The following is a 14,221-nucleotide window of genomic DNA, read 5'->3' as shown; positions in this document are numbered from 1 at the left end:
TGTCAAGCCCAACAGAAAAACCAATAAGTGGGTGGTCCCATCCACATCTGGGATGTGGGTTTGCCAGCGATCCGGAGTGAGTCCTTGTGTGTTCCTTGCCAAATTTAATGCCTCTGTCGATTTCTGTGTCCAAGTTCTGATTGTTCCTAGGGTCATGTACCACTCAGCTGAAGAGATATACCACCTTCTCGACGTTCCTGCAGTTCTGCCTGAAATGGAAACGCCTGGACCATTTTGTTCTCGGCAACAAGAAGCTTCCTGCAGAGATCAGCGTGCCTCCAGCAATGCGAAAGGTTGAGCCGCTCAACCTCTCTGAATACCTGGCCCGAGATCCGGATGCCCACAGGAAGGCGATGGAGGCTCATGATCAGCTGCACTTTCGCCTCTGGATGCTGCTCTCCAACCAACACTAAGAGGAGTTCCCTGCACAAAGCTGTGATGGAGAAGTTCACAGCCGATTGCAGCGACGTGGACTCTTTGTGATTGTTGCAGTTGTCCCTGACAATCCCGAAGCTGCTTTCCTGCTCCTGCGGAAGGAAGATGCTGCAGCACATGGATTCTTGTGCAGACACTTCTCTGAGCGGCCTTGCCCTTCACCTTCCATTTACAACAGTGCTGTTGCCTAAGTCTAGGAGGCAGAAACTGGCTCCACCTGCACATCCTCACAGAAGAATACCAGTGAAGCTGATGGAGGTTGCTTGGAATACCTCGAAGACAGCAACCTAGCCTATTGGGGACTTCATGTAGTTATTTAGTCGTAGTTTTAATTAGACTTGATTCTTAGGATTCATTCCAGAGGCCCTTTAGCGTTGGCAGTATACAACTATTTGGCAAAGTTACCCTTAGTGTAGAGAAATAGAGTTTAGACTAGATTAGTTTAAACCCTTAGTTTAGAGAATTACCCTTAGTTTAGAGAATTCCCCTAGTTGCTTGTCTGCTTTTAAATAATACTGGAATATCTATGTTTGAGAAACTAATAAAAGAAGATAAGTTTCTCAAATTGCCTGAAATATGTCATTCTTTGTACATAACCCTCTGTATCATAGAGAACGTCCTTCCTATACCTCTATCTGAAATAAAGACTCTTTGCAAACAGAGATGTTGGATATATTAAGTATGCTGTCTCTTGAGCATTTCCATAGAAATGCTCGAAGTTTGAACTGAAAATGCCCTGAAGTGCCTGAAATTTTGCAGCAGAGTACTCCTCAACTTTTTTAGCAATCTTTGGAAAGATTGCTAAAAAGTTTTCTTTATGCTGTCACTTTTACACGCTCCTAGGGAACAATTCAGTCCTAAAAGACTGAGCTACCCTTCCGTAATAGCTGCCCTTCAGCAATATCTACATATATATGTGTGAAGAAATAATAAAAGGAGAAAAATTTCTCAAATTGCCCGAAATCTGTCCTTCTTTTTATTTAACCCACCATTTCTTTAAAAATATCCATCCAGTGCAACTACCAGAAAAAAATGCCAAAGTGACTCAAACGGTGATTGTGTCCAGCAGTCACTTCTCAGTATTCCGCTTCCATAGCGCTTTGAAGCAGGGCTATTAATTTTGCCTCTTGAATTCAACCAGAAGTCATGACAGTGAAAACAGCTAAAATATTAATGAAATATTTTAGCTCCCACTGTCATTAGAAAAGTTCCCCTTCCTTCAGGGCATGGAAAAAAAACGGCTGTGGCCCATGTAAGAGAGAGAAGCCTGCTGTGGGGACAGGAACAGGCAGCTCCCTTTAGGGAGAGCAAGTAGGAACCTCCCAAAGGAGGATCCCTGCCAGCAGCAGAACTTGCTGCTGCACTGAGGGAGAAGTGTGCTCACAGAGGTCCCCCTGCCTTTTGCCTTCTTTGCTGGGCAGGCACTGCCCCCACCACAGCCCCATGGCTTCCTGCTGCACAATCCTCCCAGCGCTAGATTTGCCAGGGCCAGAATTATTGCAGGTGCTTAAAATGTGGGCCTGGCCCTGAGTTTTGGTGCAATCGCAAGCGTGCTGCGTGTGTGAGGGGCATGCTGAGGGAGTGGGGGAGGCTGGAACATACAGTGTTGCCATTGAAACCCTAGGGTGTAACTCAGCTGCTGATTTTTACTGGTATGCAGTAACACTAGGAGGGAAACTGAAAGCAGTGTTCAGTAAGAGTAAGCAAAGGCAAATAATCGGGATGTTTTTCTGTGGCTGAGCTGTTCTTCCAGGCCTTGAAAACAGGAGGCAGCACTGATGAAGTAACTGAGCAAGTCTGCTCGGCCTTAACTGACCCCAATCAGCTCTCTGTTCGCATGGCCCACACGAACCCACGTTCAACTGACTCCCAGCCCGCTCTCACCGACCTGCAGCTGAGCCTTTCCCGGGGCGCCTTTCAGTGAGCAGAATTCAACCATTTTTATGGATTTAGCAAAGGCTGAATGGAGCAGGGCCCTGGTGTCAGATGAGCATTTGGAGAAAGCAGCTTTGAGTCAAATGCATCACAGCCAGAGAATGTCAGCACATGCCGGCAGTGTCAGAAGAGCTCTTGAGTCAGGTCAGGGCTTCTGTAGGCAACTGTCCTTTGGATTTACTGAAGAAAATCACTTACAGGTTGGACACTGAAATCCATGAAATCTATAGGTAATAGTCAAATCACAATAAAATTCATTTGGCAAAATAGTAATAGATATGGATAGTAAAAACAAGCCATTCTTTTCAATTTTTGACATCACTCTCTTCAGCCAAGGCCATGCTGTTCTTCATCTTTTCAATGGTTAAGGAATCTAATTTGCAACTAACAATCGTTACAAAGTAACCACAAATTCATGAGAAACATAAATAGAAAACAATTATTTATATTTTCCTAGAAGGAAAAATTCACAATGAATATGACAAAAGAAAGCAAGTAAGGAGCTGGTTTTAAATTGTTTGTGATTACAATGAAAGAAAACCCTCCTTAATTGGGCTGTTATCTGTGCCTTCAACACAGTGGTGTCTGTTATCATTCTTTAAAGTAAAATCTGGTAGCCTTTCCTTTACAAACCTGTTTTTCAGGTACATGCAACTCTGCTCTTAAACAGGATGAGAGCCCACAGTAGATCTGATTTATTTTCATTTGGCTAAAATACATTCCCTGATTTTTTTTTTTTTCATCTTATCTCAAGGACAGTGGCTCTGGTCATAGAGATCTGGGCTATAAGATGTAGCAAAGTTATCTGTCTTGCCTCAGAGCGCCGTGTCCATCTCCAGAGAATGGCCTGTTGTCAGAATCCCTTCTGAAGATGCAGTTAGTTGAAAATTGCAGGTGCAGGTGCTTGCAACTACTCCAACTCTTTGTGCATCCTTCTGAGAGAAACAAAGTCTGAAACGTAGGAGTGGCAGTATTTTGAAGGCAAGTGCAATATAATGAGGGTAATTTGTCTGGAAAGGTAGAGATAGCAGTACCTATAATTTCACAAAACATACTTTGAGAAAGGAAGAGCTGCATGCCTTAAGGTGCTAAATATGATCAGGATGTTCCATTCTGAACACCTGGACATGCTTGCAAAATGCAGGGCATGTCTCCATCCAGGCTGGAAAGAAGGAGCCCACTGCTACAGGGTGGAGTGGGTTCCTTTGTGCAAGTCAGCACAAATCCCAAACCCCTGAGGTGGTTTTGAAGGTACGCAGCTTCTAGACACAAGCTATTGCCAGACTGTTTTTTAGTGTTGCCTGTTCCTCAGAGTGTGGATTAATCTCCACACTTCATTCCCCATGTCTGTTTCTTTCGTAAGACTCATGCCTTTCTGACTGCAGGTCATGGGCTTCTGCAGCTGAAGGTAGCTGGGAGGTTGCTGAGCTGAGCTGAGCTGAGCTGAGCTGAGCTGAGCTGAGCTGAGGTAGTAGGCTAAGCAGAGCGGTAAAAGTGATTCACAGTGAGTTGACCTCAGACCCTTCAAATAGTGCAGTCCACAAAGATTTTGCCAGTATTCCACTGGAAGCTTACCATGGATAGCTTTTTCAGTGTTTGACTGGTTGGTGCATTGGCAGGGACAAGAGACTGAGAAATGTTTGACCAGGGCATGAATGAAATTACTTTTTTCTTTAGCTGGTCCTAAGCATCTCAACCTGAAGTTCTAAGGAGAGAGACTAGGAGTAGCAGAGCTCATTTAAAGCTGCCTTTTTGCCAGAATCAGTAAATTCATAGCTCTTTATCACTCTGGGTCTAATAACATGGGTTTTCAGAATAGCTTTAGCTGTAGGTGAGTATAAACCACCTCCCTTAGAGTAGGCCAGAGGTTTTCTCTTGTCTGCTTGATGCTTAAGTGACTGGAGGTCAGAAGAAATTTTCCCTCCTATTCTTCATCTTATTTACTCATGTGCCTCAGGTGAGCACTGTGATGAGACTGGAAGCTTGTCATGAGAAGAGATTTAAAAGGAGCGGGGTGATATGGGTTGCTGAAACACAGTAGCCCATGAAATTCATGGCTCTCTCCTGTATCTTCCTGGTGATGCCTGTGAATGACTGACCAGCAGGTGCTGTGATCCTGTCTTCCTCTGCTCCCCTCCCTGCTAGGTAACACTTGGCATGTGAAGCTCTTCAATAGTGACCTCATTTAGATGGCAGAATTTAGAAGGCATTGTTTGTTATTATATAGGATGGTTCAGAAAACTGTGTTTTATGAGTGCAGGCAATTCTTGTGTCATGGATGGAGAAGAGAAAGACATTCTGTGTTCCATCAGCCCTCAACTGATAAAGAGATCATCCAAAAAGAATTTGAGAAGCCCAAGGGAGCAAAAACCTCCTGCTGTGCTGTGATCGGCATCAGAGAAACTCTTCCCAATAAACAGCTCTATCATATGCAGTAGCAAGGATGTCCAATGAGAAAAAAGCAAGAGAGGAGGTTTGTACCGAGGATAGCATCCAAATGCAGACATGTTTACATCCTGTACAAAAAAGTGTTTCTCTCAGAATGGCTGTCATGCTAGGGTAGTGTTATGGTCACTCTAAGCATGAGTATCTCAAAGCCAGGGGCCTTACTAGACAGGAAAGCTGGACTGGACAAACGCAGATCAAACCAATATGGTTAATCAAACGTTCTCCGTTTATTAGTTAGAAGATGGCAGTTTATATACACTTCAATATAGTTTACAGTTTACAAAGGCACTCCCACTGGCAAGCGAACATTGTTTGTCTTTGTCTTAAGGTGGACTAAACTTCACACTACAAACCTACACTACTTCACACCCAGAAAGCCCAGTGCTTCACATCACTCCTTAATACAATTTCTAACTGCGCCACAAGCTCTTAATTTCTAATTCCGTCACAGGTTAGAAGGCCTTAAAAAGTCCAGATCAGAGGCATAGACTGGAGTAGCTCAAATCTCATTCCAGAGATAAATCATGCCCTCACTCTCTCAGAAATGCTGCAACAGTATCTAAACCTAACCACTGATTGGTTTGACCTCAACTTCTTGAGAAAATTCACCTCCCTGTCAAACTACAACAGGCAGCCTGTTGCAGTAAGTGTCAGGAGGGACACACCTTTATCTTTTGTTCGGAGGGAGCACATTAGAGTGGAATGAGCTATGCTTCAGAAGTTCTGTGCTTGGAGGATTTTCTTTTTCCATTTTAAAACATGTATTTAATGATTATAGTGGCTTGCCCAATATTAGGCCAGACTATTGATCAGCCATATCTGGTGTAAGAAGTTGTTTGTGAGGGCCTAAAGATTTTTATGCTGCTTTGCAAACCAAAAGTTGGTCCCGTGTGGTCTTTGTCAGTCAATAAAGAGATCTTTGGAAGTGTCCCTAATTCAGAAAATAAATCCTAAGACATCTTTTCTTTTTTCACAAAAGATCTGTGAGGCAGGACAGTGCTGGTGTAAAGTAAGTGTAGGCCTTAAGAGTGGATGACATTACAACTTCCCGTGCATCATTCGAGCAGTGTGGATTTATTTCTCACTAAATCAGTAAATAAATATTAGCTGATATGACACGTTGCCCCCAAAGTAATTGTCACAAATGTGTGTGCTTGAGATCACCCAAGAAAAGAAAGAGCTGATCCCAGGTGGTATGTCAAGGCCAAGGCCGAACAAGTATTTCCCAGATCTCACTGCAGCCTAGAAAGAAGCAAGGGAGAGGAGATGCAGCGCCACAGTAATAAATATCAATATCGATAGCAAAAAGTTCTGCCTTGAATAATAAATAAAAGCTCACACACGTATAGTGAAAACATCCATGGGTCCTGTCACCCAAATCTGTATTTGACAAGGGTTGTGTGCAGGGTGCTTGTGCCTGCTTTGCCAAGGGAAGCTCTGGGGTTCCCAGGTTGCCGAGTGATGGCTCTGCACTCGGTGTCTGTTGGGGCTCTGGGTGCCCGGGGCCATGATGAGTTCCGTGCCCGGGCCATGATGAGTTCCATGACCGGGCTGGGACGGCGGGCGGGGCTGGCCTGTGATGCGCTCTGGGCTCTGTGACAGCACAGGGGCCGTGTCACAATGGGGGCAACTATAGAAGGCCCCAAGCCGGTGCCGCTGCCCCAGTAGAGCCTCGGCAAGCGGTGAGTACACAGCAGAGGGGAGAGGGGGCTGGAGGAGGGCTGGGACAGGAGCGCCGGTACCCGGGGCTGCCCCGTCTCCAGGGCCCAGCGCCCGGCAGGAGGGCCTTGCTCAGGGCGCGGTGCTCGCGGGGGCAGCGGTGCAGCCTTGCCAGCTGCTGGGGGCCCTTTCCTTCCTGCCACCACATCCCTGCCGCTCCTGCCCCTCACTGTCTGTCTCCATTCCGGCCCCACTGAGCCCCTTCCGTGTGTCCTCCTGTAGACCATGGCTTTACCGTCACTGTTCTTCGTGCTGGTGCAAAGACTGATCCAGTTCCCCCAGCCAGCTGGGGATGGGCTGGATGAGGCCACGCACCAGAGAATGCGGGAGCGTCAGGAGCTGCTGGACCGTGAGATGGCCCGGCTGCTGCAGGAGCTGGAGCAGCAGGACGAGGGCTGGGGAGCCATGCTCTTTGGTGCCCTGCAGCAGTGGCCATTCTGGGTTCTTGCTGGCATCCTGCTCCTCTTGGGCCTGTGGCTGGGCTGCAGGAGAAGGAGCTGTGAGGCCAGCAGCAGCAGCAAGGACCAGAGCTCCTGCAAGACCTTGGCAGATGAGACAGTAACGGAACAGGAAGAAGACACTGCTGATCCAGAGGAAGGTGGAGAAGATAGTGATATGGCTCTGGAGGCAGACGACAGCGGCACTGAAAATGACAGAGAAGGCAGACCTGTGGCTGCAGGTGATGGAGACAAGGATGATGCCATTTGTTACAGTGAGCTCATGGGCATTCTGTTTCCCCTTCCCCGGGACCCTGTGACTCTGATCAAGATAATCCGGGATCCCTCCTTTCTGCCCCAACGGGGTTGGCAGAGAGCCAGGGAAGCCCACCCTGTCCAAAGTCTATATAGACCCCTGACATTTCCTGTTCGTCCTCTTTGAAGGCAATTATGATGTGAAGGTGAAGGAAGACGGCGATGTCAACAGTGGCAATTATGATGCGAAGGAAGACAGCCATGTCAACGATGGCAATGGCTATGAGTTAAAGAAAGAAGGACAGAGTGATGGGGATGTACCAGGAGACACTACCACTGAAGGAGATGAAGAAGAACCTGGCAGTGTTGCTGGAAATGAACTCGACGAGGCAATGGAGAAAACAAGGATGTTCAGGTGGATCAAGAAAGGATTCTGGAAAGGAAAAGGGAGAAGGAAATCAAGAAAAAAACCAATAGTGCAACTATAAAGGCAGGCAACAACACTGATGTAAATGAAGGTGAAGACAATGTAGCCGGAACGGAAGAATACATGAATGTGAAGGCGCAGGAAAGCAGAGGTGCCAATGACCAGAGAAGCAAAGAGTGGACTGGGCAGGAAGATAGCAATGAATGTGGGAATGAAATTGCCCATAGTGGTTTTCCTGCACCTGAGGAAGCAAATATGGAGGTTATAGAAGATGGCAGTGATAGAAACAAGGATGAAGAACAGGCTGATGTGATGTGGAGGGAAACAAGAATAAGGATAGACAAGAAGAAGAACAAGGTAATGTGTCTGCCAGTGAAAAAGGTGGCAGTGATGGTGGCAGGGAAGAAAGTGCCAGCGGTGGAAGTGAAGACAGAGAAGACACCCAAGATGCTGGGAATGAGCAGGACATCCTTTTAGTGGATGGTATAGAGTGGCCTGTGGAGGACCTGGAGAGAGGCTGCTCAGTGACAGCTGAGCTGATGGAGAGCTTCACGCGTGTCTTTGTGGACAGCGTGAGCAATAGCTTCGATCCGGTGCCTCAAGAAGCCATCGGGGTGGGCAGCGCCTTTGAGGGCTGGAGTCCCCATGAGTGGGATGGAGTGTACCGTGTGCTGGTCCCACTGAATCCCCCGCCAGGGCACGCCTTCCACCTAGAGCCAAACAGTGCAGGGCAGACGGCAGCAAGTGTCGGAATCTGTGGGTATTGGTTATTCCGAGATTGTAGAAAGTCTCTGTCTTTCTGCCCCGTTGCCAAAGAAGAAGCCATAATTCGTCTGTGCTGTTTTCAAGGTGAGCAGTCAGCCCGCCAAGGCCAACATCCTCGCAAGCACAGCGTGGCCTGAGACATTCGCTGTGGCAGAGGCAAAATTCTTCCAGCACATTGCCAGGCAGATACCGTGTAAAGGGTTGCACCTGAAATACCTGCAGCTCTTCACCTGCATGCTGAGCGGCACAGGTTTTTCCACCTCTACCTGGAAGACTCTGGTCATGCATGTGTTAAACATCATACCGCGGGTCTACTGGCACAGGAAGGAATTTCCACTGCGGCTGTGGGACATCATGGCGTTCCTGCAGTTCTGCCTGAAATGGAAACGCCTGGACCATTTTGTTCTAGGCAACGAGAAGCTTCCTGCAGAGATCAGCGTGCCTCCAGCAATGCGAAAGGTTGAGCCGCTCAACCTCTCTGAATACCTGGCCCGAGATCCGGATGCCCACAGGAAGGCGATGGAGGCTCATGATCAGCTGCACTTTCGCCTCTGGATGCTGCTCTCCAACCAACACTAAGAGGAGTTCCCTGCACAAAGCTGTGATGGAGAAGTTCATAGCCGATTGCAGCGACGTGGACTCTTTGTGATTGTTGCAGTTGTCCCTGACAATCCCGAAGCTGCTTTCCTGCTCCTGCGGAAGGAAGATGCTGCAGCACATGGATTCCTTGTGCAGACACTTCTCTGAGCGGCCTTGCCCTTCACCTTCCATTTACAACAGTGCTGTTGCCTATGTCTAGGAGGCAGAAACTGGCTCCACCTGCACATCCTCACAGAAGAATACCAGTGAAGCTGATGGAGGTTGCTTGGAATACCTCGAAGACAGCAACCTAGCCTATTAGGGACTTCATGTAGTTATTTAGTCGTAGTTTTAATTAGACTTGATTCCTAGGATTCATTCCAGAGGCCCTTTAGCGTTGGCAGTATACAACTATTTGGCAAAGTTACCCTTAGTGTAGAGAAATAGAGTTTAGACTAGATTAGTTTAAACCCTTAGTTTAGAGAATTACCCTTAGTTTAGAGAATTCCCCTAGTTGCTTGTCTGCTTTTAAATAATACTGGAATATCTATGTTTGAGAAACTAATAAAAGAAGATAAGTTTCTCAAATTGCCTGAAATATGTCATTCTTTGTACATAACCCTCTGTATCATAGAGAACGTCCTTCCTATACCTCTATCTGAAATAAAGACTCTTTGCAAACAGAGATGTTGGATATATTAAGTATGCTGTCTCTTGAGCATTTCCATAGAAATGCTCGAAGCTTGAGCTGAAAATGCCCTGAAGTGCCTGAAATTTTGCAGCAGAGTACTCCTCAACTTTTTTAGCAATCTTTGGAAAGATTGCTAAAAAGTTTTCTTTATGCTGTCACTTTTACACGCTCCTAGGGAACAATTCAGTCCTAAAAGACTGAGCTACCCTTCCGTAATAGCTGCCCTTCAGCAATATCTACATATATATGTGTGAAGAAATAATAAAAGGAGAAAAATTTCTCAAATTGCCCGAAATCTGTCCTTCTTTTTATTTAACCCACCATTTCTTTAAAAATATCCATCCAGTGCAACTACCAGAAAAAAATGCCAAAGTGACTCAAACGGTGATTGTGTCCAGCAGTCACTTCTCAGTATTCCGCTTCCATAGCGCTTTGAAGCAGGGCTATTAATTTTGCCTCTTGAATTCAACCAGAAGTCATGACAGTGAAAACAGCTAAAATATTAATGAAATATTTTAGCTCCCACTGTCATTAGAAAAGTTCCCCTTCCTTCAGGGCATGGAAAAAAAACGGCTGTGGCCCATGTAAGAGAGAGAAGCCTGCTGTGGGGACAGGAACAGGCAGCTCCCTTTAGGGAGAGCAAGTAGGAACCTCCCAAAGGAGGATCCCTGCCAGCAGCAGAACTTGCTGCTGCACTGAGGGAGAAGTGTGCTCACAGAGGTCCCCCTGCCTTTTGCCTTCTTTGCTGGGCAGGCACTGCCCCCACCACAGCCCCATGGCTTCCTGCTGCACAATCCTCCCAGCGCTAGATTTGCCATGGCCAGAATTATTGCAGGTGCTTAAAATGTGGGCCTGGCCCTGAGTTTTGGTGCAATCGCAAGCGTGCTGCGTGTGTGAGGGGCTTGCTGAGGGAGTGGGGGAGGCTGGAACATACAGTGTTGCCATTGAAACCCTAGGGTGTAACTCAGCTGCTGATTTTTACTGGTATGCAGTAACACTAGGAGGGAAACTGAAAGCAGTGTTCAGTAAGAGTAAGCAAAGGCAAATAATCGGGATGTTTTTCTGTGGCTGAGCTGTTCTTCCAGGCCTTGAAAACAGGAGGCAGCACTGATGAAGTAACTGAGCAAGTCTGCTCGGCCTTAACTGACCCCAATCAGCTCTCTGTTCGCATGGCCCACACGAACCCACGTTCAACTGACTCCCAGCCCGCTCTCACCGACCTGCAGCTGAGCCTTTCCCGGGGCGCCTTTCAGTGAGCAGAATTCAACCATTTTTATGGATTTAGCAAAGGCTGAATGGAGCAGGGCCCTGGTGTCAGATGAGCATTTGGAGAAAGCAGCTTTGAGTCAAATGCATCACAGCCAGAGAATGTCAGCACATGCCGGCAGTGTCAGAAGAGCTCTTGAGTCAGGTCAGGGCTTCTGTAGGCAACTGTCCTTTGGATTTACTGAAGAAAATCACTTACAGGTTGGACACTGAAATCCATGAAATCTATAGGTAATAGTCAAATCACAATAAAATTCATTTGGCAAAATAGTAATAGATATGGATAGTAAAAACAAGCCATTCTTTTCAATTTTTGACATCACTCTCTTCAGCCAAGGCCATGCTGTTCTTCATCTTTTCAATGGTTAAGGAATCTAATTTGCAACTAACAATCGTTACAAAGTAACCACAAATTCATGAGAAACATAAATAGAAAACAATTATTTATATTTTCCTAGAAGGAAAAATTCACAATGAATATGACAAAAGAAAGCAAGTAAGGAGCTGGTTTTAAATTGTTTGTGATTACAATGAAAGAAAACCCTCCTTAATTGGGCTGTTATCTGTGCCTTCAACACAGTGGTGTCTGTTATCATTCTTTAAAGTAAAATCTGGTAGCCTTTCCTTTACAAACCTGTTTTTCAGGTACATGCAACTCTGCTCTTAAACAGGATGAGAGCCCACAGTAGATCTGATTTATTTTCATTTGGCTAAAATACATTCCCTGATTTTTTTTTTTTTCATCTTATCTCAAGGACAGTGGCTCTGGTCATAGAGATCTGGGCTATAAGATGTAGCAAAGTTATCTGTCTTGCCTCAGAGCGCCGTGTCCATCTCCAGAGAATGGCCTGTTGTCAGAATCCCTTCTGAAGATGCAGTTAGTTGAAAATTGCAGGTGCAGGTGCTTGCAACTACTCCAACTCTTTGTGCATCCTTCTGAGAGAAACAAAGTCTGAAACGTAGGAGTGGCAGTATTTTGAAGGCAAGTGCAATATAATGAGGGTAATTTGTCTGGAAAGGTAGAGATAGCAGTACCTATAATTTCACAAAACATACTTTGAGAAAGGAAGAGCTGCATGCCTTAAGGTGCTAAATATGATCAGGATGTTCCATTCTGAACACCTGGACATGCTTGCAAAATGCAGGGCATGTCTCCATCCAGGCTGGAAAGAAGGAGCCCACTGCTACAGGGTGGAGTGGGTTCCTTTGTGCAAGTCAGCACAAATCCCAAACCCCTGAGGTGGTTTTGAAGGTACGCAGCTTCTAGACACAAGCTATTGCCAGACTGTTTTTTAGTGTTGCCTGTTCCTCAGAGTGTGGATTAATCTCCACACTTCATTCCCCATGTCTGTTTCTTTCGTAAGACTCATGCCTTTCTGACTGCAGGTCATGGGCTTCTGCAGCTGAAGGTAGCTGGGAGGTTGCTGAGCTGAGCTGAGCTGAGCTGAGCTGAGCTGAGCTGAGCTGAGCTGAGGTAGTAGGCTAAGCAGAGCGGTAAAAGTGATTCACAGTGAGTTGACCTCAGACCCTTCAAATAGTGCAGTCCACAAAGATTTTGCCAGTATTCCACTGGAAGCTTACCATGGATAGCTTTTTCAGTGTTTGACTGGTTGGTGCATTGGCAGGGACAAGAGACTGAGAAATGTTTGACCAGGGCATGAATGAAATTACTTTTTTCTTTAGCTGGTCCTAAGCATCTCAACCTGAAGTTCTAAGGAGAGAGACTAGGAGTAGCAGAGCTCATTTAAAGCTGCCTTTTTGCCAGAATCAGTAAATTCATAGCTCTTTATCACTCTGGGTCTAATAACATGGGTTTTCAGAATAGCTTTAGCTGTAGGTGAGTATAAACCACCTCCCTTAGAGTAGGCCAGAGGTTTTCTCTTGTCTGCTTGATGCTTAAGTGACTGGAGGTCAGAAGAAATTTTCCCTCCTATTCTTCATCTTATTTACTCATGTGCCTCAGGTGAGCACTGTGATGAGACTGGAAGCTTGTCATGAGAAGAGATTTAAAAGGAGCGGGGTGATATGGGTTGCTGAAACACAGTAGCCCATGAAATTCATGGCTCTCTCCTGTATCTTCCTGGTGACGCCTGTGAATGACTGACCAGCAGGTGCTGTGATCCTGTCTTCCTCTGCTCCCCTCCCTGCTAGGTAACACTTGGCATGTGAAGCTCTTCAATAGTGACCTCATTTAGATGGCAGAATTTAGAAGGCATTGTTTGTTATTATATAGGATGGTTCAGAAAACTGTGTTTTATGAGTGCAGGCAATTCTTGTGTCATGGATGGAGAAGAGAAAGACATTCTGTGTTCCATCAGCCCTTTTTGGATGATAAAGAGATCATCCAAAAAGAATTTGAGAAGCCCAAGGGAGCAAAAACCTCCTGCTGTGCTGTGATCGGCATCAGAGAAACTCTTCCCAATAAACAGCTCTATCATATGCAGTAGCAAGGATGTCCAATGAGAAAAAAGCAAGAGAGGAGGTTTGTACCGAGGATAGCATCCAAATGCAGACATGTTTACATCCTGTACAAAAAAGTGTTTCTCTCAGAATGGCTGTCATGCTAGGGTAGTGTTATGGTCACTCTAAGCATGAGTATCTCAAAGCCAGGGGCCTTACTAGACAGGAAAGCTGGACTGGACAAACGCAGATCAAACCAATATGGTTAATCAAACGTTCTCCGTTTATTAGTTAGAAGATGGCAGTTTATATACACTTCAATATAGTTTACAGTTTACAAAGGCACTCCCACTGGCAAGCGAACATTGTTTGTCTTTGTCTTAAGGTGGACTAAACTTCACACTACAAACCTACACTACTTCACACCCAGAAAGCCCAGTGCTTCACATCACTCCTTAATACAATTTCTAACTGCGCCACAAGCTCTTAATTTCTAATTCCGTCACAGGTTAGAAGGCCTTAAAAAGTCCAGATCAGCGGCATAGACTGCAGTAGCTCAAATCTCATTCCAGAGATAAATCATGCCCTCACTCTCTCAGAAATGCTGCAACAGTATCTAAACCTAACCACTGATTGGTTTGACCTCAACTTCTTGAGAAAATTCACCTCCCTGTCAAACTACAACAGGCAGCCTGTTGCAGTAAGTGTCAGGAGGGACACACCTTTATCTTTTGTTCGGAGGGAGCACATTAGAGTGGAATGAGCTATGCTTCAGAAGTTCTGTGCTTGGAGGATTTTCTTTTTCCATTTTAAAACATGTATTTAATGATTATAGTGGCTTGCCCAATATTAGGCCAGACTATT

General features: G+C 45.8%; 1 protein-coding gene across 1 annotated transcript; it reads left to right on the top strand.

The window, feature by feature from the left end:
• Nucleotides 1-6,762: 6,762 nt before the first annotated feature.
• Nucleotides 6,763-9,106, top strand: LOC140682011 (uncharacterized). The gene is given in 5 exon segments (XM_072922850.1): nt 6,763-6,952; nt 7,419-7,535; nt 7,619-7,966; nt 7,969-8,485; nt 8,487-9,106. Coding segments are annotated over 5 exon segments (1,686 nt in total). The 3' UTR covers nt 9,001-9,106.
• Nucleotides 9,107-14,221: the final 5,115 nt, after the last annotated feature.

Source organism: Taeniopygia guttata, chromosome Z (assembly GCF_048771995.1).
Source record: "Taeniopygia guttata chromosome Z, bTaeGut7.mat, whole genome shotgun sequence".
Classification (NCBI taxonomy): Eukaryota; Metazoa; Chordata; class Aves; order Passeriformes; family Estrildidae; genus Taeniopygia; species Taeniopygia guttata.
This window is presented reverse-complemented; position numbering and strand designations above follow the sequence as displayed.